Here is a 24,265-nt window from a genome sequence, read left to right as displayed (position 1 = left end):
GCTGACCACTGCACTGGCGTCCACTGCTGTTGCCTGTGGTCCGTTTGGTTTTATGGAGCCCTGTTATCATCCAGATGATGTGCCAAACACATCTGATGACGAAATAAGATAGAAAGCAGGAAACCAGGCAAACGCTGGGATGTTTCATTTAACATTTAAACTTGTTGTTACAAGCTCTAAACTCATTACTGGATCCTAGGCAAAAGTAACTCCCTGCTCAGATCCCTCCCTCCTTCTTTTCTTTTCTTTCTTTCTTTTTTTTTCCCCAGTACTGGTGGAGATCAAACCCAGAACCTTAGAGAAGGTGGTAAAGATTTAATTGCACTTCCCTGACATCTACAGAAAAGACAGAAGCTGATTGTACAATGTGATTTTGGGCCCAGTGAAATTACTCAATGTCAATTCTTGGAGCTCAAGGTTCCTCAGCAATTCTGGGTACCCAGGAATATTCCAGAGCCTTGACTCTTTCCTGCCCAACTTCCTAGTACCTTCTGAGACTGAAGAATAACCTGAATGACAAAGATTCTGAAAGAAGCAAAAATTGACCACCGTGAATCCTAGAAGAGCTGGAGGGCAGAATCAGCCGTGTACAAAGCAGAGAGATAGTTTTCAGAGGGCCACGATCTCCAGCAAGTTCTGTGGCACCCTTTCCAGAGCGTTCTGCAGCTGAGGAAGCAGGTCACTCCCTCCCATCCCTTCTCGAGCTACAGATCTTAGAGTTAGCTCCTCATCTTAATTGGGGGAAAACATGTTAAGAAATACTGTATCATTGAATTATTCAATGACATTCCATTCTATCATAGAACATTTGATACATTCTTTGCGTGTATGTGTGTAATATAAACTTCTGTGACATTTTCCTTATTGGAATATTTAAAAATAGATTCAAATACATTAATATTAATGAAAAATACCTGGTAGGAGAATTTAGAAAATATTTATAATATACATGAGTTGGCCCTCAATATCTATTTTTTTTCATTTTAAATATCATTTTTTAAAAAAGTAACATAAAATGATAAGGATTGCTGTGTTCTTCACATATCCTGAGTATCATAAATTAAAAATATGAAGCACTTGCCAAATCTGCATGTCACCCTAGCGCAGGGCCATGTTAATCTCCGAATGGCACTAATTTTTGATATATGTGCTGCTGAATTGAGCACTATTTAATACATTCTTAACAACCATCCACACTTCGATGACAACATCCATATCTGATAACAATGACTGTATATTTTTAAAATTCCCAGCTAAATAAACTGAACCTTATTCTTTGGGGGGGGGAACCCCACTTTGGGTGACTACCTAGACTGGTCTCTGTGGCCTGCTAATGACACGGGGGCTGAGGAGAGTCTTTCCTACAAGTGGATCCATCCAACTGTGTGACAGGAGCTGGGGCAGGGAGTGAGGTGTGCAAGCTGAAGAGCAGACACTCTGGTGAGGAGCCAAGGATCAAATGTGTCATTGTTTGGTACGTTCCTTAACATCCCTGAGATGGCTCACTTCCTTCAGCCCATTTTTGCTCTTTTACATTCAGTCTGTGTTCCTTCAGAAAGCATCATAAACACATAGTGCAAAAAATCGGCATGTAGAACAAATTTCAGGAACAAATCAACAAACAAATATGGGATTGATCTCCAACAGTCATCCAACTGTCCATTATCCTGGGCAAGCCTGCCCCTGCCCCTCCTCCAGGGTGCTGCTGAGTCTCCCCATTGCAAAGCTGCCCTCTGTGTCTCTGTGCAGATGTGGGCTGGGCATGGCTAAGTTCCAGACAGAGTGGGGGTCGGGGAGGCTGCTGGGGAAAGACCAGGCAAGATGAGTGTGGGTTGGTGGTGTCTCCTGCAAAATTTCATTTCTTATGAAACAGTTGGTGCATGTAAAATAGTTTGCTAAAGCTCAACAGTTGCTTCTTTTTCTGAGAAATGTGCTTTCCATGAAAATCGGGTTAGCGCTTCAATTAAAATAAACTTACTTGAGAGCTGATGGAAATGGAAAATTTAGTTCACTGACGCTGGTGTCTAGGCCGTTGACATTTCCACGTTCATGAGGGAGGGGGTGCACAGAGGCCCCCACCTCCACCCCAGGAGGGAGGGACCCTCTCTCTTCTCAACCCTAAAAAGCCCCACTGGCCACATCCCTTGTATAAGCTTCCTTATCTTTATTGCCTCTCTTTGCTGGACATGGCTTATCTCATCAAGCAGGCGGGGAAGTCTGCCTGGCAGGAATCCATTCCCCACACCCCACACCAGCATGTGGCTTCCAGACAGCAGACAGGACAGGCCTATGGACAGAGAAGGAGGGATGGAAGGGAGGCTCAAGACCCAGAATGGCAGATTAAAATGGTGTCTGAAGGAAGTTTCATTCATTCTTCAAGTGCTCAGAGGGGTCTGTGCTAATTTTGAAGGGTACAGGGATAGTGCTATGGGCTCCCTGGCAGGGTGGGCATGGGGGCCCAACAAGGAAGCTGACATCTTTATTGTCATTGGTCAAGAAGGGTCCCTGCAGCATAAATATTGTGAAGAAGGAGGGATGTGTCTGCTCATAAACAGGCCGGGAGAGCTTCCCAAGGGATATTCCGTGCCGCTCCCTTGTCCAGTTTCACTACCTGCAGTTTCAGTTATCCAGTCAACCACAGTCTGAAGATAGTAATTGGAAAATTCCAGAAATGAACAATTCACAAGTTTGAAATTGCAACCTGTTCTGAGCAGCATGATGAAATCCTGCACTGTCCAGCTCCACCCCGCCCAGGACATGAATCACCCCCTTGTCCAGCACATCCACACCGAATATGAGACCCACTGTTAGTTGCTTCGTTGCCATCTTGGTTATCAGATCCACTGCCACGGTATCTCAGTGCTTGTGTTCAAGTAACCCTTGTTTTACTTAATAAAGGCAAAGTGTAAGAGTAGAGATACTAGCAATTTTATTATAATATGTGGTTTTTCTAATATTATTTATTGTTGTTAATTTCTTACTGTGCCTAATTTATAAACTAAACTTTATCATAGATAATGCAGGAAAACCACAGTAAGTACAGGGTTTAGTACTATCCATAGTTTCAGGAATCTACGGGGGTCTCAGAACGTATCTCCTTGGGATAATGGCAGACTATTGTATCTGAACTAGACCTTGGAGGATGAGAAAGGACTTTCCTAGAAACAGTGAGGGGAAGGTAAATATATATATACTACTTCCTGCCAGAAGCCATGTGAGGGGGTAGCGGGTGATGACCTAGAGGGGCAGCTGGTGTAGATGGGGAAGGGTGTCAGGACTTTGCCCTGCAGAAGAGAGCCACTGATTTTTCTCAGTTAATGGGGAAGTCACTGATGAGGGCCCACTAGGGGGAGGTGGATAGGGCACTGGGTGGAGGATGGACTGTGGCTGCAGAGAATGGGGCACCCATGTGGAGCTCAATGGCCCAGCATGGGTGAGAAGAGAAGAATGTCTGATCAGGGTGCAGAGAAAGGTTGGTCTTGGCAACTGACCTTTGGTGGCAGGGAAGGGAGGGAAAAGAGGGGCTGGAGAAGACTGTCTGAGTCCAGGTCCCTGGGTAGATGGTGACATCATCCACTAAAGCTGGGGCAGGGGAGATGCTGAGTTGGGCACAGTGAGTCCCAAGATGAGGACATCCAGCAGAAGTGACCATCAGGCAATTACAGAGAATCAGTCACAGAAGAAGCAAGGTCAGAATTCGGGGTGGGAGAGTGTGGCTCTAGTGGCTCCTGGTGTTAGAATGTACCCTCCCTTCCCCTTACCTTCTCCCCTTTCATCCCTGGAACACCAGAGGCTCCATCAGGTCCAGGCCGTCCCTCAGGACCCTGCAGAACATCAATGACAATCAGTCACCTTCCTGGGAAGGAAGGCAGGGTGGGGAGGTGGGTGAGGCCAGTGGGTCCAGGTCCTTATGCCAGGGTCAAGGCAAGAGTGCCAGTCCTGGTCCCAGCTGGGCTGCTGCTGGCTGTGTCACCTGGACCAGCATCCTTCCCTCTCTGGGTCACTCTCAGATTTCTTCCTCTGCAGGGGTGTCAGGAGCAGGACTGGACCTGGACGTTCTCCAGGGCACCCACCCAGGCCCAGCTCTGGGGTCCTGTGGTTTTAAGATCTCACAGCTGTCTGTCCTCCTACACTGGCCATGACAGAGCAGGAAAATGGTCCATAAGATGATATTCCTGGGGCTACTTCCCCGGAGTCTCAGCGATGGCTTGGATGTGGAGGATTTTGCTTGCAAACCTTAGCTGGCTGCTCTCTCCCCAGTCACAGACAATGTGACGTCTGCAATCTGTCAACTCTTCCCTGGTGAAGGGAAGCCCCATGGCCACAGAAACAGGGACAGAACTTCAGACACTCACGGGGGGTCCGGGTTCACCAGCAGCTCCATCCTTTCCAGGGGAGCCAGGGGGTCCATTAAAAACATCAGTTCCTGGTTTTCCTGGAATCCCCGGCAAGCCCGGTGGACCTGGGGGACCTGGAGGACCCTAGAAAACAAGAAATTTTGTTAGAAATGGTGAAGGGAGGGTAAATATGTACTGAGCATATATGTTCACACATTCCCTTCATTTCTTAAAATGACCCTACATGGAGGGCTTGGTGTCCCCGCAGCAGATGGGGACAGCCAGGTCAGTGAGACCAGGAGACTCACACACACAGCTAATCTGTAGAAGAATCGGGATTTGAATCTAGGGCTTTCCAAGCTCAATGAATCTCATTTTCTCCTAAGTGCTTCATACAGTAGAGATCTAATTAGCCGGAACGCCCAGAGGAGCTCTGGTTAATTGAGTGTTCTTATTAACCAGGAGGTCTACACTGCCTGCTACTTGAAACTCCTGAAGTGGACCTCTTAGCCTCTTGCAGGTTGGCTGGTCCCACCACCTGGCAGGCCCCTGGAAGATCCGTTCGGCTCCCACTCGACTCATTCCCTAAGTCCAGAGCTCTTCCAGCCCTGGTCACGTGGTCCTGAGGAGTGGGCAGAGGTCCAGCCCAGTGCAGCTTCTAACTGGGGGTCCATGCCCAGGACTCAGGGGAAGGACTGGGGGTGAGGTTGGGGCTGGGGAGGAGGCAACAGCTGCAGCTGGGGAAGGGAGGCGCTCCCCTGGGGGCCATTTAAGAGAGACTGGTGGAGCCCAGCCTTGGGCAGGGGCCAGGGAGCACAGGCGCCAAGGAGGGAGAAAGGGCTGTCTGGAGAGCTAAAGGCAGGGGTGGGGGTGCCAAAGGGCAGGGAAGACTTCAGGAAAGGTCTGGAAGTCAAGGTGTGAAATGCCATCCAGACAGGGAGGAGGCCAGGGGAGCTGTTTCTTGAACCAAGAGTGAGATGGGGGCAGGGGGATCAAAAGCCAACGGTGGAGGTGAAGGTCAGTGTGCAAACTTGCTGGGAGCAGCCTGCTGCAGAGGGCAGCCAGGGAAAGGAGGGGAGGGGGGAAGAGCAGGTTCTGAATATGAACTCAGGTCCAGACCTACTTCAAACCATAGGAACCCGATCAAAGTGGAAAATGTCAAACACGTAGGAGAGGAAAAGAGTAAGGAGCCCCATGGACTCTGCCAACAGCCCTCAGATTGGCCAGCCAGGTCCCTACTGCCTGTCCCTGCGCTCCTCCCTCCTGGTCCCAGGCACCAGACGGTGTCCCTTCACACTTACTCTTAACAGCTCCTCACTGCCCACGAGGTCCCCGGAGCCAGAACCGCCATCCAGGCCCCAGCCTAGGCCGGAGCCCTCAGCCTCCACTCCCACCTGAAGAGAGAAGAAATCCCCACAGCTTGGATTCAACGGTCTCCATGGAGGCCGCACCTCTGAGAGCGTCCCCAGGTTCTGCAGCTGTAGAACACCTGACGCCAACTTCCCCTTGCCTCGGCTGCTCCCTCCTGCTTCCATCCTCCTTGCGGCCCCCACCCCCAGTTCACAGGGGCCACTTTCTCGGCCTCCCTCCCAGCCGTCCAGACCTCACTCATCTTTCCAGGCCTCATTCTGCAGCAGCCTCCTCCAGGAAGCCCCCACTCCCCCATTCTCAGCAGAATTCACCTCTCCCTCCCTCTTCTCTTCCCTCTGGTCTCTGCCAAAGTCTCGATTTGGTGCCTGGACCCCCTGACCTAAAGTCAGTCGCTCATGTGTCTGTTGGCCCCTCCAGACAAGGGGCCCTGAGACTCCCTGTGTGTCCAGAGTCCAGTGTGAGACCTGGCTCCGTGACGTCACCAAAGGCCTCCAAAAAGGCAAAGGGAACTTTAAACTACTTCCTGGTCCCTAGTTCCTGAAGGCAGGAGCCAGGTGGGGCTTCCTTCAGTCTTAAATGGGTGTGTACCAAGTCTGGGAGACTCCAAGGAGGAGCCAGTTTGTGGTTGGAGCTGGGTGCAGGAAAGCCATGGTGGAGGGTGGGGGGGAGGAACTGGTGATGGAGGTGGGAGACCTGTTGGGAGGCTGTGGGCCTCAACCGGGGGAGGAAGAAGTAGCGCATAGCTGCTCAGGGGACTTGGGGACAGCCTGGGTAGGGACGGGGGAGGAAGAGGACCCCTTAAGAATGTTTCCTGGTTTCTCTTTTGGTGACCAGATAAATAGGGCACCATTCCCGAGATGGGGAACCCAGGGGGGAGAACAGGACTGGGGCAAGTGTGAGGAGTCCAGTTTGGGATGTGCTGAGTTGAGGGACCTCTGACCATTCAGGGCATGGGACATAAATGAATTCTGATGCTGAGCACACTGCAGGCTTCTGCTAGAGGCAGAGAGCCCTGAGGCCCGACTGGAAGGTACTCTGGGGGCTGACTAGGAGACTCTCCGGCCTGTGGCAGTCCCTGCGCACTGTGTGTGACAAGCTAGATGGGGAATCTCACGGTGGGCTCAGCAGCCCCAGAGGGTCCAGGAAGTCCATGAAGCCCCTCCTTGGCACCATCCAAAAGAGAACAAATGGTCAGCGAGGTGCCCCTCCAACCGACCCCTTCCTTTTGATAGAAACTGTGCTCGGTGTCAAGTTCTGATTACACAGAAGTGAAGATAGGCATCCATCTTCCCATGAGGACACCCTGACCCTCAGAGGTCAGGAGCCCTGGGTTCCTGTGCCACTGTGGTGGGAGGAAAGGCCCTGGGGGAAGAGCTGAGCGACGTGGACATGCCTGTGCGCGTGCCCTGGTCACCCAGGATGCCCCAGTCCTGGTCTGGGCACCACCAGAGCCCCAGCATCCAGCCAACCCAGCCTCCCCAATCCCCAGTCGCCTGTCCTGCCCACCTGCTGCTCCCAGCAGCCCCTGCCACCATCAGGGGTCTTTATTGTTCACAGGCTGCTTCCCTGGGCTCCTGGCCTCCTAGGGGACAGGCACAGTGCCGGAATCATCCCCAGGTCCCAGCTCCCCGCACAGGGCTGGTGCTCAGGAAATACCTTTAGAATGACAGAAGCACCCATTTGGAAAGGAGGAGAAAGGAAAAGGAGAGAGTTGCATCCCAGGACACATCGGCTGCCAAAAAGCACCCGGAGAAGCGGCTGCCCTGCCAAATAAGGCACCAGAATGGCTGAGACCAGAAGAGGAGGGGTGGGAACACTGCCAGGGAAAACCCCAAAGATCAGTGCTGTGACACACCCCTCAGAGCCACCAGAGCCCTGCTGTCCTCTGAATCCACACAGCCTCCCTTCCCCCACCTCAATGTGAGGATCTAGGGTTCAGGGCTAGGGCACCATCTGCCTGGGGACCACCTCCATGCAGCCCAAGGGAGCTGAGCAGGGGCAGAAGGCCAGGGCCACGTGGAGACGGGAAGGGCCCCCAGAGGCAGCTGGATTAACGCCCATGGCCAGGCAGGCTCCCTGAGCAGGCCTCCTTGGGATCACAGGCCAGGGCCACTGTGCTGCAGCCCCTTGGAAAGACTTTGCCACCAGCAGCCCTCTCAGTAGGAGGAACCTGTTATCTTTCTGTGGTGACCCACATAAGATAGCATTTCCATAAACATCAGCCACTTTATCTGGGCTAGGGTAAGCACCATCACCCACTTTTATAGTTGAAGAACTGATAAAGAACTACATGGAGATCCTGCAGCCCCTGAGAAAAGCCCAGGACCATGATCCTCGGGGCTCTTATTTGCTCATCACCCTCCCAGGAGGAAAACCAGGGACAGAGCTTAGACACAGAACACCTGAATGGGAAGGATCCTTCCAGAATAGATAGGGAAACGGAGGCCCATGGAGGTTGAGGACTCGGACAAGGTCACCAGCTGGTAAGAAGAAACTGGCCAGAACTGTCCCCTGCCATCTTCATGATCCCCACACCCTTGATCAGAACCTGTGAGTGTTCCAGAGCTGCCCAGCACAAACCTGCTCTCCTTTGGGCCTGGCCTGTCCTTTCACTCCCACATGTATCCGTTCAGCCTGAAACAAGAAAATTCAGTTAAAACTTGGTCACAATAGGGGCTGGGGATATAACTAGGGGTAGAGCACTTGCCTGGCATGTGTGAGGCCCTGAGAAACCACCAAAAAAAAAAAAACAAAGAAAAGACAGAAACAGACAAAAAACCCAAAAGCATGGTCATAATATCTTTGGGACATAAAGCTTCTGAGCTGATGATACTCCTGGGCCCAGGGGCCAGTGCTGGGCTAGCATCGGCGAGCCCATGGAGAGGCCACGGGCAGATCACAGCTCTAAGTTCCTATTGACAAGTGACTTCCAGGAAGATATTTGGAGTCACCCAGAGGTGGACAGTCAGTCCCATGTTTTGCTAGTGTTCCACAACACAGATTTTCAGATATATGAGTTCATTTTAAAGGCAATGTTCTCCCTATGTTCTAGAAAAGATTCTAATCTCTAATCAGTCCTTAGAAACAGAATGACTTGATTTCAACCACTGTGGCTCATGTCTCCAGATGGTGACTGTGGACAGTGCAAAAAAATCAAGGCAGAGAGTCCGGAGACTGAGGCCTTGATTTGACCTCTATTTGACCCCTGGGAAATGTGTGACCTTGAGCAAAGCTCTAATCTTCTCTGGGCCTCATCTGCAAAATAATCCTCTACAGCTGATTTATCGAGTGCATACTCTGTGGTAGGCAAAGTTTTCCACATATTCACTCTTTTAACCCTGGTGACAAATCAAGAGGTTAGGTACTTCGACTATGACCCAGTGTGGTGCAAAGACAGGAAGAGGTGAAGAAACGGGCTGTACACATGTGGCAGACCTGGGCTGGCATGCTGCCTCTCACCCACTAAGCTACACTGCTTTGGTGACTCCAAGAGTCAAAATCATCCTAAAAATGTTCTTGAGGGGGTGTCCTGCCGACCACCCTGACTGTGCCTTTTTTTTAATCTTTATTTTTATATTGTGACAAGAATTGAACCCAGTGCCTCACACATGTGAGGCAAGCGCTCTACCACTGAGCCCCAGCCCCAGCCCCCCTATTGTGCTTTTTAACTATCTGCTCAGAACCACTTCAGTTTCCCACAGGCCCCCAACACAGGCATGCAGTGGTGATCTGTCCTCATCGGCTGTGCGCTGGGATGACTTGCTGTGTGTTCATTTGTTTCTCCCTTTCTCTCCTCTCTCTCTCTCCCAGCTCCATTCCCTGCTTCTTGGAGCTTCCCCAAAAAACTGATTGTAAAAATCATAAGCCCCTATGGTGGAAAATTCCAAAACGTATCAAGGACCTAACAACCTCCCACAACTCTACCCCTTCAAGGCAAAAACTGAATATTTAGGGAGAGTTTTTCCTTCCAGAGTATTTCCTTTTTAAAGAATGTTAATATTGTTTTAAATTTTTAAAAATATTTTTTGTTCTGTTTAGTTGTACATGACAGTAGAATGTATTCGGACATATACATAAATGGAGTACAACTTCCCATTCTTGTGGTTGTACATGTTGAGGAGTTACACTGGTTGTGTATCCATATATGAACACAGGAAAGTTGTATCGGATTCATTCTACTGGCTTTCCCATTCCCATCCCCCCTCCATTCCCCTGACTCTGCCCTGTCCTGTTTGGTGATCCTCCCCTCCTCCCTCTTCTACTCCCACCTATTATGAGTTAGCATCTGCATATCAGAGAGAACATTTAGCCTTTGGTTTTTTGGGATTGGCTTATTTCCCTTAACATAGTAATCTCTAGTTTTACCCATTTACCAGCAAATACCATAATTTCATTCTTCGTTATGGCTGATGTAATTTCTGTTATGTATATATACCACATTTTCTTTATCCATTCATCTGTTGAAGGGCACCTAAGTTGGTTCCATAGCTTGGATATTGTGAATTGAGCTGCTATAAATGTTGATGTGGCTGCATCACTATAATATGCTGATTTTAAGTCCTTTGGGTATATGCCAAGGAGTGGGATAAGTGAGTCAAATGGTGGTTCCATTCCAAGTTTTCTAGTCTTCCAGGGTTTACATGTGAATATTTTTAAATCATTAAGGCCACACAATATATCCAAGTTTATAACCAGCTTCTTTCACTTCACATGTTTCCCCATTATTAAATATTAATAAGAGTAATAACTAATAACTGTGTAATGTTCCATTATTTGAATATAGTTTAATTCCATCTCCTGTTGTTGGCTAATTAAATCATGCCTCATTTTTCTCTACCACAAACAAAACTGAGATCAACACCTTGTGAACAAAGCCTCTTCACATATCAGACTATCTCCATTAGAACGGATTCCTGAGACAGAAGTTTCTGGTTGTGGTTTCATGGTGGTTAGTTTACAGTTGTTAATATGCAGTTTCATGGTCATTAACAGACGTGGACAAGGTTTCCCAGAAGCAGTAAATCCTCAACACTGCCAACAGCTTGGCCGGCCTCTCCAGGCCACTTTCCCCAAGTAGAAAACACAAGGATTTAGGACAAACAACCCAGTTTCTTCAAGAAATCAGCAGCAAAAAGAATGTAAGAGACAATCAGAGAATAAAAGACTCCTGGGACACTTGTTAACCCCATGTGATGGTTAGCCCTTGCGGGGGGGAAAAAAGGCATTTAAAAAATAATCAGGGTGTTAGTTAATATGAAGGGATCACTGTTGACTGGTTAATAGATGACGACACTGTGGGTATGACAATACAAAACAGAAAGGTCCCAGATCAATCTCTTAGCAATGTGCACGAATTATTTACAAGTTAAATGGTATGATGTTTGGAATTTTAAACAAATACTCCAGCCCTCCCCTCCCCTGAAAAAAAGATGGTGGTAGTGAGGTGGTAGTGATGGTGGTAGATGAGGCAAGATTCTCAACGGTCAGTGATTGCTCGAGCTGAAGGATGGCCACGCGGGGGTTAATTAGACCATTCTAAGCCTCTTTGTGAATTTTTTAGATTTTTCAAAAATAAAAAGCATCATAGCCCAACTTGCTCCCAGGGCTGGTCACCTGAGTTCATCCCCTGGGGTCCTGGACCCAGACTCTGTGGTGCTAGAGGCTGCCTGGGTGTGCATGGGGCACAGCTGGATTAAACCTAGGGTCCCTTCTCCCCTCCTTCCCTTATTAGTGATGACGAGGAGGCCTGGGCCTCTAGGAGTCAGGGGCATCCCTCAGGGTGGAACCTCGCTCCTGGCTCCCCACTGAGGGTCTCATGGATGAGAACACAGGGGGCTGAAGCTCAGGAGCAGGGACTGTGCAGGCAGCAGGCCTGGGGCTAACGCCAGCACTGCCCCTGGAGGCCGCCACAGTGGCAGGTGTCTTTACCTCCCAAGAGCCTCCTCCTTCGTGTAGAATGGAGACCGCTCACCTGACACCAAGACTGTGGGGTAAATAGGACCAGGGAATGCTGGCACAGGGTGCTCCATCCGTCCCTTCAGACAGCTCAGTTCCTGCCCCCTGACTGTGAATTCCTCAGGGATGGGAAGAAGATCACATGCTTCTCTGTCTCCAAGTGTCTGGACTGAGGGCCCTGAGATGCCATGTGTCCCGGCTGAGTCATGACTACAGGAGGGACACTGTGACTACAGGGTCGGGAAGCAGCGTAGTGAGCACCAGGCCACTGGAAGAGACCCTTGGCCACGGGGAATTCTGGACTCCCAGCAGCCTCTCTTGACCTTCTTTCCACAGCCCCTTGGCTTCTGGGTCAGCTGTGGCTGAACGTTGAGTCAAGGGTCACTTAGGGAACTGAGGTGCCTAAGCTGGTCACCAACCAGGGAGGGGGGTCCTCTAAAAATATATTCACTTTTGAACAGTGATTTCACTCCCTGCTCCCCATGCCCTCCAAATGAGGCCCAGCTGTGGGCTTCCTATTTCTAAAAGATGAAGCTACAGCCCTTGACTGGGGACAACCTCACGTGTGGGTACAGAGTGTCCCTCACAGCTACCCTCTTCACAGACGGGAAACAGTCTCAGAGAAATGGAAGGATTTGCTTCAGGTCACACAGGAGCAGTCCAGAATCCTAGAAACTTGTGCGGAAAGGGACTCAAGGGTCTCACACTGAGCATGCTTCTGTCCCCTCCACAGTCCCCAAGTCACACAGTCAGTGTGTGTGTCTTCCCACTGTGCCTGTTAAAAAGGTCTCATTTCAATTAAAAAGGCCAGCTGGGACCGAGGCTAGGTCCCCTCAATATTTACTTCTTGCTTTTTCCTCCCCAGGTTCAAGGCCCTCAAATACACAATGAGATGAGAAATGAGAACCCGTCTCTGAAAAGGACAGGGGCCGCCCCTACTCTTCCCTGCCAGAGCTGCCAGCCACATCGTCACACCTCCCAGCCACTTACCAGAGGAGTGACTTGTCTCTCAGGAGCTGCGGTGGGGACAGGGAGTGGTGGCCCGTCAGGGGGAGCACTGCTGGGTCCCTCACCTCCAGCCGTGGCAGGGGGCTCCTCCGTGGAGGTTGCTGCCCAGTGGTCATCACCAGGTGCCTGGAAAGGAAACCGCCCGTGGAGTGACACTGCCCGTCCATGTGGCTGTGGGCATTGTGGTCACAGCCATTTCTGTGGTGCTAGCTCCATTTCAAGGCACTTTCTCACCTACAACCTCCATTAACCACCCCCCACCCCTGGGGCACATTCTCAGAAGCCGCAGTTCACAGGCCCTTCAGGGATCTGTCTCCCTTGGGGCTTAGCTAGGAAGCTAAGTCCCCTTTCTACCTCTGACCACTTGTCTCTGAGACAGTTCTTTTTGGGCCAAAGCCGGGAGGCAGCAGATTGGGACAATGTCTAACCCCTCTGTCATGCTCCTGTCATTGCACCCCACCCCCACCCAGGTGGCATCTCCCCAGACCCTTCATAATGAAGCTGAATGTGCCTCTGCAGAGGCCACTAACTACCCCAACCTAGGATGCTCACCTCTCTCTCTCCCAGGCCACAGAGGACCCTAGAAGACACTTACAGGAGTGACCACTTGCCCAGGGGCCGCAGTGGGTGCAAAGGTAGCCAGGCCATCTGTGGGGACCCCACTGGCTTCTTCTTCCTCGAAAGTGACAAGGGGCACTTCTGAAGCAGCTGCAGCTGTGGCTAAATGTTCTTCATCCTTTGGACCCTGGAACGAAACCAGCATGAAGGATCTGGCATCGTGGCCAGGCCCCTGCTGCAGGGAGGAGACCCCTGGGGCCATCAGACAACCGACCTTAACTCCCTTCCCCTTGCTTATCAGGAACTGCACCTCAGCTCCAGGCTCCTGGGGCTCCTGTTAGAATGAGGCTCTCAGGGCATCCCCAACTCACCCCGGGAATCCCTCTAGCACATCTCTGCCAGGTGCTTACCTGGCATAGCTCCAATAATGGGAGCCCACCCCCTCTACAGGCAGCTGGGCTCAGACAGTCCTGCTGGTCAAGCCCACTTTCTATTAAGCTAGGACTTGGTAGACCTGACCCTGGTTTTCAACTTGTGGTAAGTGCTTTGTCTTTAAAGAATAAACAGGGAGGAGGAGAGAAAGGGAATCAGAAGGAGGAGTGGGGGAAGGGGAGAAGGAGGAGATCACTTCATTCAAGGAAATGACCCATGCAACTGCCAAGTGGCCTGGAGAGCTCTATCACTGGACAGTGCACATCTTCCCACTGCAGTTTCCCTGCATGGACCGCAGACCAGAGCTGGATGCTGCTGGAGCAGCTTGACACAGACCAGGGAGCATGGTGTGGACGGCCTTGAGGCCGGGTTATGGACCTGGGCCTGGCCACCCTGCATGCATTCACTCAGCAACCACTCGGTGCCCATCATGCAGCAGGAGTGAAGCACACCCAAGAGCAGATATCTGCAAGCCCTGTCCTCGCTGAGCTTGTGCCCTGCTAGGGAGCCAGGTATGAACCAGTGGGCAGGTTCATTACGGATCACAGGATGATGGGCCCTTCCAAGGGCAAAGACGGCCCCTTCCTGAGGAAGTGGTGTTGGAGGTGAGCACAATGGAAAGGACGAGGCTTCCCAGCAGACAGGGGTATGAGAAGGCTGTGAGGCAAGAGGGACAGATCTGCTCAAGAGACTGGAAGAAGATGGGGGTGGGAAGCAGGGCCAAAGCAAGAGGGTGGGGAGAGACCAGCCAGAGGTGTGGTCAGCACGGTTGGCCAGCCAGACCCTGCAAGGCTGTCTGTGGGTCAGGATGATGGGAAGTTCCCAAGCAGAGGGCTGATACCCCAGAGAGGACTGGAGACAGAGGCCAGAGAGGCCAGGGAGGGTCTGAGAAATCACCTGGTCTGGGGGCACCATTTAGTCCAGGGGATGGCACTGGAGGACAGAAGTGGTCATAAGGGGTTTAGGTGGAAAAATCACTTAGACTCCATATTTGATGAGATGTGGATGTAAGGAAGGGGGAAAAGAATTCAGCACTAGCCCACTGGGAGATGGATGGTCCACTTCTATGAGGTGGGAATGCAGAAGTGGACATCAGGAGTTAGCTTTGAATCTATTGAGTGAAGAACCTGAAGACATCGATTATAGGGACGCTGTCAGGACAGTCTCGTCCAGGGCCTGGAGGACTTATGTTCAGCTTCAGGAGCTGAAGGCAGACGCAGGTGAGCAGGACTGGCCATGCCCTCCACCTGCTGGCCTGGTCTGCCTGCACCCTGACACCCTGCTGCCCCTTCTGATAGCCAGCTGCAACTCCATCTCCTTTCCCACTCCCACCTGGCCACCACCCTCATGCTGGCTCCCCTCCCCCATGCTGGCTCCCCTCCCCCATGCTGGCTCCCCTCCCCACTGGCCTCCTGGGGCTGTGCCACACACCAACCCAACCTGGTGAGCTCCACCCCTGAGCGAGCATTTAGTCGGAGAACTGTCTCCCTCCCCACAGGGGACTAGCTGAGTGTGGGACCCACACTGAGAAGGCCAGTACCCAATCCCAGCACTTCATGCTCCTTACCAGGGTGGCATCTTCCCCAGAGTCCTGGGTGAACGTGGAGAGGGCCGGCTCCCCTGTGGGCATGCTGCCAGCCTCTGTTTCCTCAGCAGTGCTGACGGGCACCTCAGCCTCCCCTGTTGCTGTAGTTGCTAAACCTTCATTATCCAGTCCCTAAACAGAAAGGCATGCTGAGGGACCATGGCAGTGGACCAAGACCCTGGACCACTGGGCTGTTGCCGGAGGGAGCACACAGATAGGGCCCCTTGTGCACCTATATCCTGTCGCTCCTGCACCTTCCAAGCAAGTACTTAACCAAGATGGCACCTTGCAGGGGTGCCCGCAGTGTGACATTAGTGTGGGAATATGGACTCCTGCCCCCATCACCCTAGCAAACAGCTGTGCCATGTTACCCTCGGGTGACACTTGCTCTCCAGTGGTCTCTTCCAACCTCTGCCACCGGTCCCAAATGCAGAACTTCACAGGTACTAAAGTCCTTGGGTGGGGGTAAAACCCCAGGCTGTGGGCTCCAGGGTCTTCTTGCTGAAGGAGCTATCTGTACTCACTGACCACTTGACCACTCACTGTCTCCTGCTCTTCCTAGCACAGTGCCATCTGGCTCCACTCCTCCCACATCTAAAACTGCTCCCTCAACCTTACTCAGGTTCATGTTGAGAATTCGGTGGAGGCTGGAGGCCCCTAATCTTTCTCCCCTGGGAAGGCAGATTTCCAATCTGACTACATCTCTTCCTTGTTTCCTACCTTTCAATGGCACCTTACTTCTGCTGGATCCCCTCAGGCTCCTTGACGGAGTCTCAAACCTGCCCTGCCACGGTCTCAGAGGCCTCACAGAGGCCCATGGTCACACTGTACTTGTTTTGTTTTACAAAGCTGCAGGCTTTCCTTCTGCCACCCCCTTTCATGGAACACCTGTCCCATCCCCATCTGCCCGGCTACTTCCTCTCCACCTCCCAGGCTCACTTTTTACCTCCTTCACCCCAAAGCTGGTCTCTGGGCCCCTATTCTATGCTCACCAAGCAACTATAGCTTCTGCTCTTGAACCTCTTACTACTGAGTTTCCAGAAACCAGGACCATCCTATTTACCATCTGTTCCCACTCCAGGGCCAGCAGGCCACAGCCCTCCACAAACTCTTGCCCAGTTGGTGAAGCCACACCTCAGCCTCCTACTCAGAGCCACCAGACTTGGCCTCACAGGGCTTTACTCTGCACTTTGCAGGGAGATGAGGAAGGCTAGTTAACTGCTCCAACTGGGTTGACCTCCTCCCTGATAGCAGGTGACACACAGCAGGCACTTGAGTTACTTACAGAAGTGAACCCTTCCCCGGGATCCTGGGTGGTCATAGGCAGGGTTGATCTCCCAGTGGGCGAATTGCTGAGCTCCGCTTCTGGGGTGGCACTGACAGGCACTTCAGCCTCTCCTGCTGCTGTTGCTGCTAACCCCTGCAAACACAGACATCACAGGAGACACGTCACTGGGCCCCTGGTCCTGGTCCACGTGGAGAGAACAGACAGCCTGCTCCCCTCCAGCAACCTGCATTTCTGCAGCTCCTTTACCCCAGGCACTTCCACGTCTACCACCCCACCCCAGCCCCACGCCTGTCCCAGATTTGCAGAAGCCAGGACAGAACAGATTGCTGGGCACCCTGGTCCCCTGCTTGACTCAGTGTCTTTGCCCCTCTGGTAAGGGGTGATTGCTGCCTCCTGAGTCAGTCTGCTCTAGCTCTGATGCTTCTGCCTGGACACAGGGGCCTTCTGCCACCCCTGTCCACATGCACCAGTCCAGACAAAAGGACAATGTCTTTGCCCCTGACGGCTTCAGAGATGTGCAAGCAGCACCTGCATCCTCCTCAGCCTTCTCGAGGCCAGCTACTCCTCTGTCCTCTCTTTCCCATGACTTGGCTTCCTCTGGGCAATACACAGGATGAATTCAAGAAAGTGACACAGCAAGGGGACAAATGGAAACAGAGCGGCTCTGGCTGCCAGTGTCCTCAAGTGGCTATGTTTTATGTCTATTTTTCAAAGTTTTTCATTTTTTATTTTTATTTTTAATTTTTTTGCTTTTGAATACTAAACACAGAACGCTGATCCAAGACAGATTTCCTGCTGCAGGACTTCTCAGGGCCTATATGAAGGGAAAGTCAGAGCATTTCCCAAACATACTTGTCCTCAGAGCTCTTCTTTCACATAACATATTGTCCTTGCAGACTTATCCTCTCCCCATAAAGACACGTAAGAAAGATGACATCACAGGATATCAATTGAGACTCTCTCTCTGACTCAGGATCAGCTAAAGCCCCAAAGGGCAAGTACAATTCCATTTGCAAATTCCAAATCCACCTGATTCCACAGCCATCAGGTAACTTCCATGTGCTAAAAGAAGTGGCTGCCTCACTCATGGGGACATGCTAACAGACAATGGCGTGACAGTTCTACCAGTTTTAGGCCATCCTACTTCCCTGATAGAGAGGGGAGCTGAGTGACTGGAGAGGAAAAATTTTAGAGTGCTGTTCTTTCTCCCCCTCCTCTCCTCCCAAAAACCATCTGGCAAGCTGGATGTGTATTCTCTGGAATTTGGGAGACACAGGGACTGGTGTGATGCTTTCCAGGGAGACAAAAGGCGAAAGTAGGGGACCATCTTGATCCAGAGAGGGAAGGGAAAGGGAAAGGGGACAGAGGAGATGGGATGGGAGAAAGGGACATAGGGGGACACAGGGACGGGAGGGGAATCTGTCTGCAGCTGTTTTACTGGACACACACAAGATATAATCTCTGCAAAGGGAGCTGGTTAAATTCATCAAGCTATGGCCTCTACCCAGAGGCCCATCCAGAGGGTGTGGAAGCCCAGGCAGAGGTTTAAAGGCCAGCAGTGGAACTTTGGTCCTCCTAGGTCTCCTGCAGGAGGACCTCAGAGGAATCCCAAGAGCCGCCACAAGAGAAAGTTCCAGCATCTTCCCCTCCAAAGGCCCAGATCCTAATTTCACCCAGCTGGGCCTTCCTCTCCAGGTGCAGCAGCCCCTGCAGATGTTAAAAGCAGCTGCTCCAGGGCCACAGGAAGTGAGGAGGAGAAAGAAGGAAATAGAGAGGAAACCCCCCAACAGTGCTTCCTTCCCTGGGTGATCCTGGTGTGCACCAGGCCTACACCTGCAAAGGGGAGAACTTATTTGTATTTTTGTTAATTTTTTTTTTATATTATCCTGGACTGACCAAGTGAAATACCTGTGAAAATCTGAGTGTGACCAGATGATTGGGAGAGATGAGAACTGTCTGAGTCTTCATCCCAGGAGAGGGAAGAAATGATCTGGCACTTTAATTTTTAGCAGGGGTCATTGTGAGAGAGCTACATTTGCTTTAGTTTTGTACCCCACTGTGTCCAGCATTTCAAATACTGCTGGCATTGCAGGTGGAAGAACCAATCACCCAGCAATAGCATGGACGCGCCTGCAGTTAATGTGATTCTGTCTTGAAGGGGGCTCAAAGGGCTGAGGAGTCTCCACAATGGAGCAGGAGGGAGGTGGTTTCCATGGTGAGGGCCTGGCATGCATCATTAGGCAGGTGTGAGGATGAGCGGGGGTCGCATTTCCTCCACCTTGCCTGGTGCATCCTGGAGCCCAGGGAATCTTGCCTCTACATATCATGAGGACAGGGGCAGTCCAACTAAAATCCTCCTGGTTCTCTATGGTTTCCAAGTCACCATTAGGTTTGAAATAAGCAAAGTTCACCACTGGCTTACAAAGGAAATTTGCCATTCACTCACCTCTTCTTCAGTGACAGGGAAGGCCCCGCTCCCTGAGCCAATCTCAGGAATGGGGTCACCATCCACAGGAGGAAGTCCCTCCAGGGTGTCATTCAGGATCTCACCTGACCCTACAGGAAGAAGGCATTCTGTAATTAATAACTACATTTTTCATTGTTGGAAAAGAATGAACTGTCTCTTTACCTGCTAGCTTGGTGTAACTTGGAAAGGTGTAACAACATAACATTAGATTAAGAAGAAAAAAAAAAACACGTTGCAGAACAAGAGGGTAAGGTAATATTGCTTGGTGGCTTCCATCACCAGCTCTGGTACCTCCACCAGCCGAGAATTCTGCTTTGCCACTTACCAGGAATGTGACCTGAGGCAGATTGCTTAGTGTATGATGCAAGCTGGTCACCTACAAATGAGGGATCATAATACTTCCCACCTCATAGGGTTGTTTGCAGGATTAATTGATAAATTAATGCAAGAAAAGCATTGAGAAAAGTTCACAGCATATAGGAAGCGACTGATAAACTTTCATTGTTATTGTGGTTCTGTATTTGTAAAATATAGAAAAAAAACAACCCAAACTATATATGACTATACATGTTCTATCATTATTATATACATTCTATAATATTCATGTTAAATAATAATGATATTATCTAACATACATGTATATGTGTGTGTCTATATGTTTATATACATACTTGGCTAAACCACAGTACTTAATATTTGTATCTTGAAGAGGATAGGAGTGGAAGGAGAAGAGGAAACTATTATTGCTCATACAACTGTGTATTGATTAAATTGCTACCACATGCACACATTTATTTTATAATTTAAAAAACAAGTGGAGACCTAAGCAAAGAAAAAGAAATTACACTAAAGTAAATGCGTGCTGTGCTTGTTATCCACCCCATCCCTCACCCCCACCCCTCCTTTAATCCCCCAGCCAGTCATTAATTCTAACTGGGACCTATCCTACTATCAGGCTGCCTGGGAAGAGCCGGGCAGGAATCCCAGGATTCTGCCTCCCTACTATCACCAGAGCATGTGTCTTGCTCCCGTGGGCACAATGAAACCTTTCACTAATATTTTCACAGAGTAGTGGCTGAAGTAGGGGCCTTGAAGCTGGGAGGACCCGTTTCCAGACCGGGATCCTTCTGCACACTACAGTCACTCATCCCCTGGTCAGAACAGTGTGGGGGAAGTGTTAGGCTCTCTAAAGGACCCTGTGCCACCAGGAACTTGAACTACAGAGCACAGGCACCAGCGGGATGCGGGTGTCCTCCCTGCACTGACCACCAGGGGGCGCTGTGCAAGCGGCCCGCGGGCCTTTAGCCTCTTTCCTGACCCTGGGAGGGTGGAGGCCAGGTAGGTGCTGGTGGGGAAGCTGGTAATACAACTATGTGGGGGCTTTCCCTAGCTAGGGATAATGCTCAGGGTGCAGGTTTCCTTCTCCCCATCATCTGGGTTGTCTACAAAACAAGATTGAAAGGAACATTTTAGTCAGTCCCTGGTTTTCCTCTGGCCTTTGAGGGGCAGGTTAAAAAGTTAGGCTGATCTTGTGCTGGGTTCTGGGTCACTCTCCATTCCAATTCTGCCTGCTCAAACTAGGAGAGTCCTTGCCCTGCCCTCTGCCCTGACAGCTCCTAGCCCCTTCCTTAGGGATTGCAAGTCCACCAGAACAGCACTTGCAACTCAAAATCACTTCTATGACCCATTCACTTGGAAGGCAGGATTACTGACACGCTTGGTTAAGGACTCTAAGGCTGGGAAATGCTCAGTTCCTTGCCCCAGACCCTCAGCAAATAGGCTCCTGTGCAGGGCTTCCATTCAAGCTGTGTCCCAGGACCCTCTGGCTCTCGCAGCTACAGCCTCACTTCCTGGTTTTACTATAACTTTATTAAATTACTATACAATTTTCTTCTGTCCAATACTGTATATCATCTCTTAACCACCAACTTCCCAAACCTAGTTATTAGACTAGCATTCATTAACTGATGGAGAAGCAAAAAGAGTAATGATAAATATTATTGCAGAAGACTTAGAAAATACAGAAGTCCAACAAAAAAAAAAAATAAATAAAATCCACCTACAATCCTAACACCCAGAGATAACTGGAGATAACTGCTCCTAACATTTTGTAACATCTCATAGGTTATATCTAATACAGCCACATTGATCTACATAGCTATTCATAAATGGATATAAATAACATATTCAAAATGAGGTCAGCACAAAGTTTTGAAATCTGCTTTTTCAGTGGAATAAACCAAGAGCATATTTCTGGGTCATTAAGATTCCACATCATTGGGGAAGATACAAGTGACATAGAGTTTGCCCACCCATTCTTTATGACGGGCACTCTGGGTTGTTTTTGCTATTAGGAATAGCACTGCTAGAAATGACCCTGTCCCCACACCTCAGAGCTCTGGCCTGGGTTGTAACAGTGGTGTGAAATGTCCCCAGGTTGGAAACCCAGCAACCACTCAGTGAAAAGCCATCCCCTGTCCCTGGGCCTCAAGACTTGCCTGGTTCTAGGTTGCTGTGCTGGACAACGCTGGAGGTGTTTTCTGGGGTCTCCTCTGGTATGGGTTCACCAGAAAGCTCCGTGTCCTCGTAGGGAGAGGGTGAAGTGGGAGGTATATTTATGGGATCCACTTTTGCTTCTTTAGGCTGAAAGGATGAAAAATGAGACCCAAAAGGATTGACTTGACAGAAAAGCTCAAAAAAAAAAAAAAAAAAAGACAGTGACTTTCAGAGGAGAAAATAACTTATCCACAAAGTGCTGAATAAGCCAAGAAAGCTGAGTCCCCCTTGCTGTGTCCTGGGCCATCACCACACCTGCCTCCCAGGGCCTGAAGCCATGCTCATTGGATCATAATAAATCCCCATCAGCTCACAGCAAGACTCTGCTCATCTCAGCCACAGGTCTGAGCACAGGGACCACAGTTCTGTCATCCCGGAAGCCAGGGCCAGCACAGAGGAAGTGCCCGGTGAAGATGCACTGGGTGAGGGAACGAACGAGCGGCCCAGTGCATGAGCCCCACTGCACTGGGACTACCACACCAGTCCAAGCCCAGGTGTGTCCTGCTGCTGAAGGCCTATGCATATGAAAGACGCAATGGCTTCCTTCCAGGGACCATCCCTACCTACCAAGGAAAATCAAACACAAAAACTCAACAGCTGGAAACAGCAGTTCAGAGATCCAAGCAGAAATCCCGATGCAGGTCCTAAGGGTCACATCACTCCCAGCCGCAGCAGCAGCTCGTGAGACCCAGGGCTTGTTGGCATCCAAATGATCTCATCACTTTCTAAGAAGAAGGTTGCTAGGGGAGGAGGGATGAGAGGAAGGGCCCAGTGTCCAAATTGTGATATGAATAAGAAACAGATCTTGTTAGTATGCTAAGACCTCAGGGTTAATGTCTTAATGCAGCATCACTTATCTATCCTAACAACACAAGGATATTTCTTTACTGTCAGAATCTAGTGTATACACCGTGGATCTCTGACCCATCAGAACAGGGAAGATTCTCAGGCTCCCCATAATTTGATGGTTCCAATCTTACAGTCAGAACTGGGTCCAATCCCAGCTCTCTGCTTATTCGCTGAGTTATGTTGGGCAAGTCACATAACCTCACTGAACCTCAGCCTCCTGCTCTGTCCATATGTATTCAGAGGTTGAAAGGGCATGGAAATGCTCAGCACACCTTTATTGTCAATACACCAACATCCCATATTCATTACTGAAAAAGCTGCATGAGGAGATAAACAAAAACAGAAAATAATCACTTTAAATACCAAAACCCAGAGAAAAATCACTTGTCAATTTTATTGTCGTATAAAATCTCCAGGATGGAGGTGGGAGTGATGGTTGCAGGGAGCTGGGCCTTGCAGAGTGAGCAGAGTTACAGAAAACAGGGCTGGAAAGAAGGGTGGACAAGTTCAGGGCCTGACAACCTGAGCTTGGCAAAGGCCCAGGGTTGGAGAAGAGGCGGGACAGAGCCTGAGAGGCAGGGTGCAGGAGGGGGTGGTGAGAGGGGCTTGCACCAGGAACTTGCAGGTGAGCAGCTCAGGCAGGAGTTTTTATTGGAAGACCCCCTCCACCTGCCCCACCCCCTTCCTTACCACACACACACTTAGGCAAAGGTGACTTGGATGCCACCCCAGGGTTGAGAGGGATATTAATTCTTATTCATCATAAAACAGAACTTTCCAGAAATGCAAAAGTGGAGTCCATAAATTCTCATACACAAATTTGCCCCTTCATAAAAAAGCTAACTCAACACAAGAGACAGGAATGAGGAGAAAGGCAAGGAGGGACTGATTTTTAAGTCCCTGACCCGGCAGACAGTCCACGGTTCAGTTCAACGGTTATGGCTCATGTCTTGGAAGGTGCAGGCAGATAAGGCAGAGGATGGGGAAGTGAGCTGACAGAGAAGGGAGGGACCATCTGAGGTGAAGGGGCAGATTCCCCACCTGGAGGGGTGGCTGGGAGAAGGAGCCGTGGAGCCCTTCCTGGAGATGATAATGATAGAAGTCTCAGCTCTGGGAGGTACAGGAAGCACTCCCCACCCAGACCTGGAGACCGGGCTGTGTCACCTCCAGGCTGGGTGGCCCCCAGGCCAAGCTCTCATGGCTCCTTTCTTCTGTGCCTTCTAGAAAGTAGATTCCAAAACACCTCCCTACAGACAGGACCTAAGGAAGTGTGAACACGTGGTCAAACATGAACCCTACTTGGATGGAGGGGTGCCCAGGGGAAGGATCCTGAGGATCAGAATGGACCAGTCAGGGTCAGGACCACCAGGCCCAGAGCCACGGATCAGGGGCAATCCTCAACCACAGAGGGCAGCCCTGGGGCTTGGCAGCCTGTGGGCCCCAGCCACCATCCACCAGCCAACCAGGAAGCAGGTGGCAGGAAAAGGTCCCAAGAGGAACGGGCATCTGTGCGTGCCAGGTTCTCCTAGCCCTGAACTGAGTTCATCTGAGGCCTTGTCTCCCCCACTCCTTGCAAGAAGCCCATCACTCCACCAACCCCAGCAAGCACCCCCCACAAGCTGCCGGTGCCAAGCACTCTCCCAGCGTTCACCCGAGTCCAAGCTTAGTGAGGTTATGTGACTTGCCCAACATAACTTAGCTAATAAGCAGAGAGCTGGGATTTGATCCAGTTCTGACTGTAAGTTCCACATTTAGTAGGATTCTTATCTGCACCAGTTCTCTTAAAATCTTTAAGAAAAGTGGGGCAGGGAATCTGAGAAAGTGTTTGGGATGCCCTAGAGGCCACCAAGTCCACCAAC

General features: G+C 50.5%; 1 protein-coding gene across 2 annotated transcripts in view; it reads right to left on the bottom strand.

Annotated features, from left to right (window-relative positions):
- Positions 1-24,265, bottom strand: part of Col15a1 (collagen type XV alpha 1 chain) — a 110,068-nt gene that overhangs the window by 40,623 nt on the left and 45,180 nt on the right. For both annotated transcript variants that reach the window (XM_026379312.2, XM_026379318.2), the window contains 10 exons: positions 21,500-21,644; positions 18,981-19,090; positions 16,532-16,666; positions 15,229-15,378; positions 13,267-13,416; positions 12,654-12,797; positions 8,289-8,342; positions 5,639-5,731; positions 4,356-4,481; positions 3,762-3,824 (listed from right to left, as the gene is read on the bottom strand). In XM_026379312.2, the coding sequence (XP_026235097.2) occupies positions 3,762-3,824; positions 4,356-4,481; positions 5,639-5,731; positions 8,289-8,342; positions 12,654-12,797; positions 13,267-13,416; positions 15,229-15,378; positions 16,532-16,666; positions 18,981-19,090; positions 21,500-21,644 (1,170 nt within the window). The remainder of the gene's footprint in view (positions 1-3,761; positions 3,825-4,355; positions 4,482-5,638; positions 5,732-8,288; positions 8,343-12,653; positions 12,798-13,266; positions 13,417-15,228; positions 15,379-16,531; positions 16,667-18,980; positions 19,091-21,499; positions 21,645-24,265) is intronic.

Source organism: Urocitellus parryii, chromosome 4 (assembly GCF_045843805.1).
Source record: "Urocitellus parryii isolate mUroPar1 chromosome 4, mUroPar1.hap1, whole genome shotgun sequence".
In the NCBI taxonomy this organism is placed as follows: domain Eukaryota; kingdom Metazoa; phylum Chordata; class Mammalia; order Rodentia; family Sciuridae; genus Urocitellus; species Urocitellus parryii.
Note: the sequence above shows the minus strand (reverse complement) of the source record. Positions and strands in the feature narration are given on the sequence as shown.